Raw genomic sequence first — 2,438 nt, forward strand, 5'->3', positions numbered from 1 at the left:
ACACTCCTGGCAGCTGGTCACAAAATTCTTCCAAAATGCACTGGATATCTTCAGTACGGTATCCAGACAACCCATGTTGCAAAGGCCCCTCATTCCACGCAGGCAGAGAAGGAACAAATGAATCCCAGTTGGGCATGGTCATGGTCTGGTAGACCGACGGGGATGGCAGCGATGGAGGGGAGGGTAGGCGCTCTAAGTGAGGTTCCGTGGATGTGCCGGCGTCCACCATTGTAGGCGCAGGATTTTGTCCACACCGCCGGCAGCGAGGATCTTCAGGCTCCTCTCTCTGGCCGCTAACGTGCCTGAGCTCAGTCTTTTCATGTGCGAAAGGGCAGAAGAATCGTTTGCAGTTGGGGTATGTGGTGCAGATACGAGTCTTGTAAATATCAGGGTGGTAGAGCTCTTCCTCCTTAGAGTGTGCATAGCTGCAGCTACGGCCTCGGGTGCATTTGCGCTGCAGAGTCATTTTGGACCCCTTCTTCGAGAAGCGGATATCAGGGCACAATGCAGGCGAGTACTGCGTTTGAAGAGGGTTCCGTCTTTGCCAGGTAACACAATGCGAAAAACAGCACCGGTCTGGTCTCTTGCACTGGATTCCTAACCGAATGTGAACTTACTCTGTCATTGCAATGGGCTTCACAGAGGACAGTTCTAAAGTTCGCGAGCTCGTCTGCAGAGAGGAGACGTGACATTCCAACGAAAAAGCGTGGTTTTGATATCTACTGACTAGAGCCCTGTCAAGTCCAGCACGACCACCACCACATGCAACAACACAAGTAGGAATGTGTGTGCCCACGCATTTATTCCCCCTCCAGTTCCATGAGCCAGGATCAAGCGCTCCAGCAGTGGCTGTGGAGGCGCCAGCTGCTTGTACACTGCGATGGTCTTCTCTGCTACGCGCTCCCAGTTGTACCCCAAGGCAACCACAAGTCGGTGTGTTTCCCATGGATCTGGTTGCGAGTCCACTGACAGGATGGCTAATCGGAGCGTGCGAACGAGGTCGCAGACGTTCGGAGGGCAGAGGTGTATCATGCTGGGCGGGAGTACCTCAGATACACCGCCGACATCCGTCGATACGACCATCATCCCACATGAGGCTGCCTCGAGTATTGCGATGCAGAATGCCTCAGTTAGTGAGGGATTCAAGTAGATATGACCTCTGCACAGCGCTGCCCGGACCTGATCAGGCGCCAGCGAGCCGAGGAGAGTCACTCGCCCATGAAGGTCGCACTCCTCAATCATTGCCTCGAGCTCCGATCGTTTGGGACCCTCTCCTCCGATCAAGAACTCAACACTTGGGTTCCAAGCGCAAATTATGGGAACTACCTCCATCAGAAGATCTATTCCCTTTCGGAAGAACAGACGGGATACGGTAACTATTACGACACGATCTCGGGGGCGGCGGCTAGGCTCGGGTTGAAAGTGCGCACTCACCAATGCGTTTGGAATGACAGATATGTTACTGGGCTTTACGCCTGCTCGCAGAAGAAGATTCTCCTTGTTGGTGTGCGACACGCAAATCACGTGACCACACTGCGGCAGGAACATTGAGAGCACTTTGTTGATGTGGATGTCTGCGACGCTGGTGAAGCCGAAGAGAGAATGGTCGGTGTAAACTGTGGACAACCCCATGGTGTGGGCTAGAGCGGTGGCTTCATGTCCCAATCCAGACGTGGCTTGGTGGGCGTGCACGACATTAATCTTTTCGTCAAGAAGGATTCTCCGAAGCACTGGGACACACCCTACCGCAGTGGGGCATATGCACATGTTGCCGATCATCTTCAAGTACGGCAGGTAGTACGTCTTCACGCCCTCTGACTGCCGAACGCCTACGAACTCCTTGTATCGGGATGTGATGACAATGACATTTAAGCCTCGAGTTTGAAGACAACGTGCCAGGTTGAACACGTGGTACTCTACACCGCCTCTGTGTGGTAGGAAAAAATCGGACACGAGCGCCACGGAGAGCATCAAAACTTCTCATTTTCTTTGGCCGTTGACTCCAAGAGGGTCAACGGACACAGAGGCGGCGTAGGACAGACACAGAGGGTTTAAAGCCACAGAGAGCATCAAAACTTCTCATTTTGTTTGGCCGTGACTCCAAGAGGGTCAACGGACACAGAGGCGGCGTAGGACACAGAGGCGGCGTAGGACACAGAGGCGGCGTAGGACACAGAGGGTTTAAAACCACAGAGAGCATCAAAACTTCGCACTCTGTTTAGCTGCGTGTCACAAGTGAAACTGATGAAGGCCCGCAATGCATGAATCGCAGACGTCCCTTCTTCTACCAAACCAAACACAGATGTCTGGACTTGACCTGAACTTTCCACAGTATGACGAGTTGGAGAAAGTACACCTCCCCTCAGGTACTCCTGGAGCCGTCCTTGTCGATACTGAATCATTCATCAAGAAAGAATTTAAGCCTTACGACGGCCCTT

The 2,438-nt window shown here is 53.0% G+C and overlaps 1 protein-coding gene across 1 annotated transcript; it reads right to left on the minus strand.

Annotated features, from left to right (window-relative positions):
- Window positions 1-726: 726 nt before the first annotated feature.
- On the minus strand, window positions 727-1,971 carry KVP17_002719 (uncharacterized protein; the record flags this gene model as incomplete). Its single annotated transcript, XM_068519285.1, has 1 exon — window positions 727-1,971. One exon carries the CDS (start codon window positions 1,969-1,971, stop codon window positions 727-729), a length of 1,245 nt encoding a protein of 414 aa, XP_068374786.1.
- Between the last annotated feature and the right edge of the window lie 467 nt (window positions 1,972-2,438).

The sequence above is a fragment of a genome (assembly GCF_019968985.1).
Source record: "MAG: Porospora cf. gigantea B chromosome Unknown PgB_NODE_3826_length_2438_cov_158.944, whole genome shotgun sequence".
Taxonomy (NCBI): domain Eukaryota; phylum Apicomplexa; class Conoidasida; order Eugregarinorida; family Porosporidae; genus Porospora; species Porospora cf. gigantea B.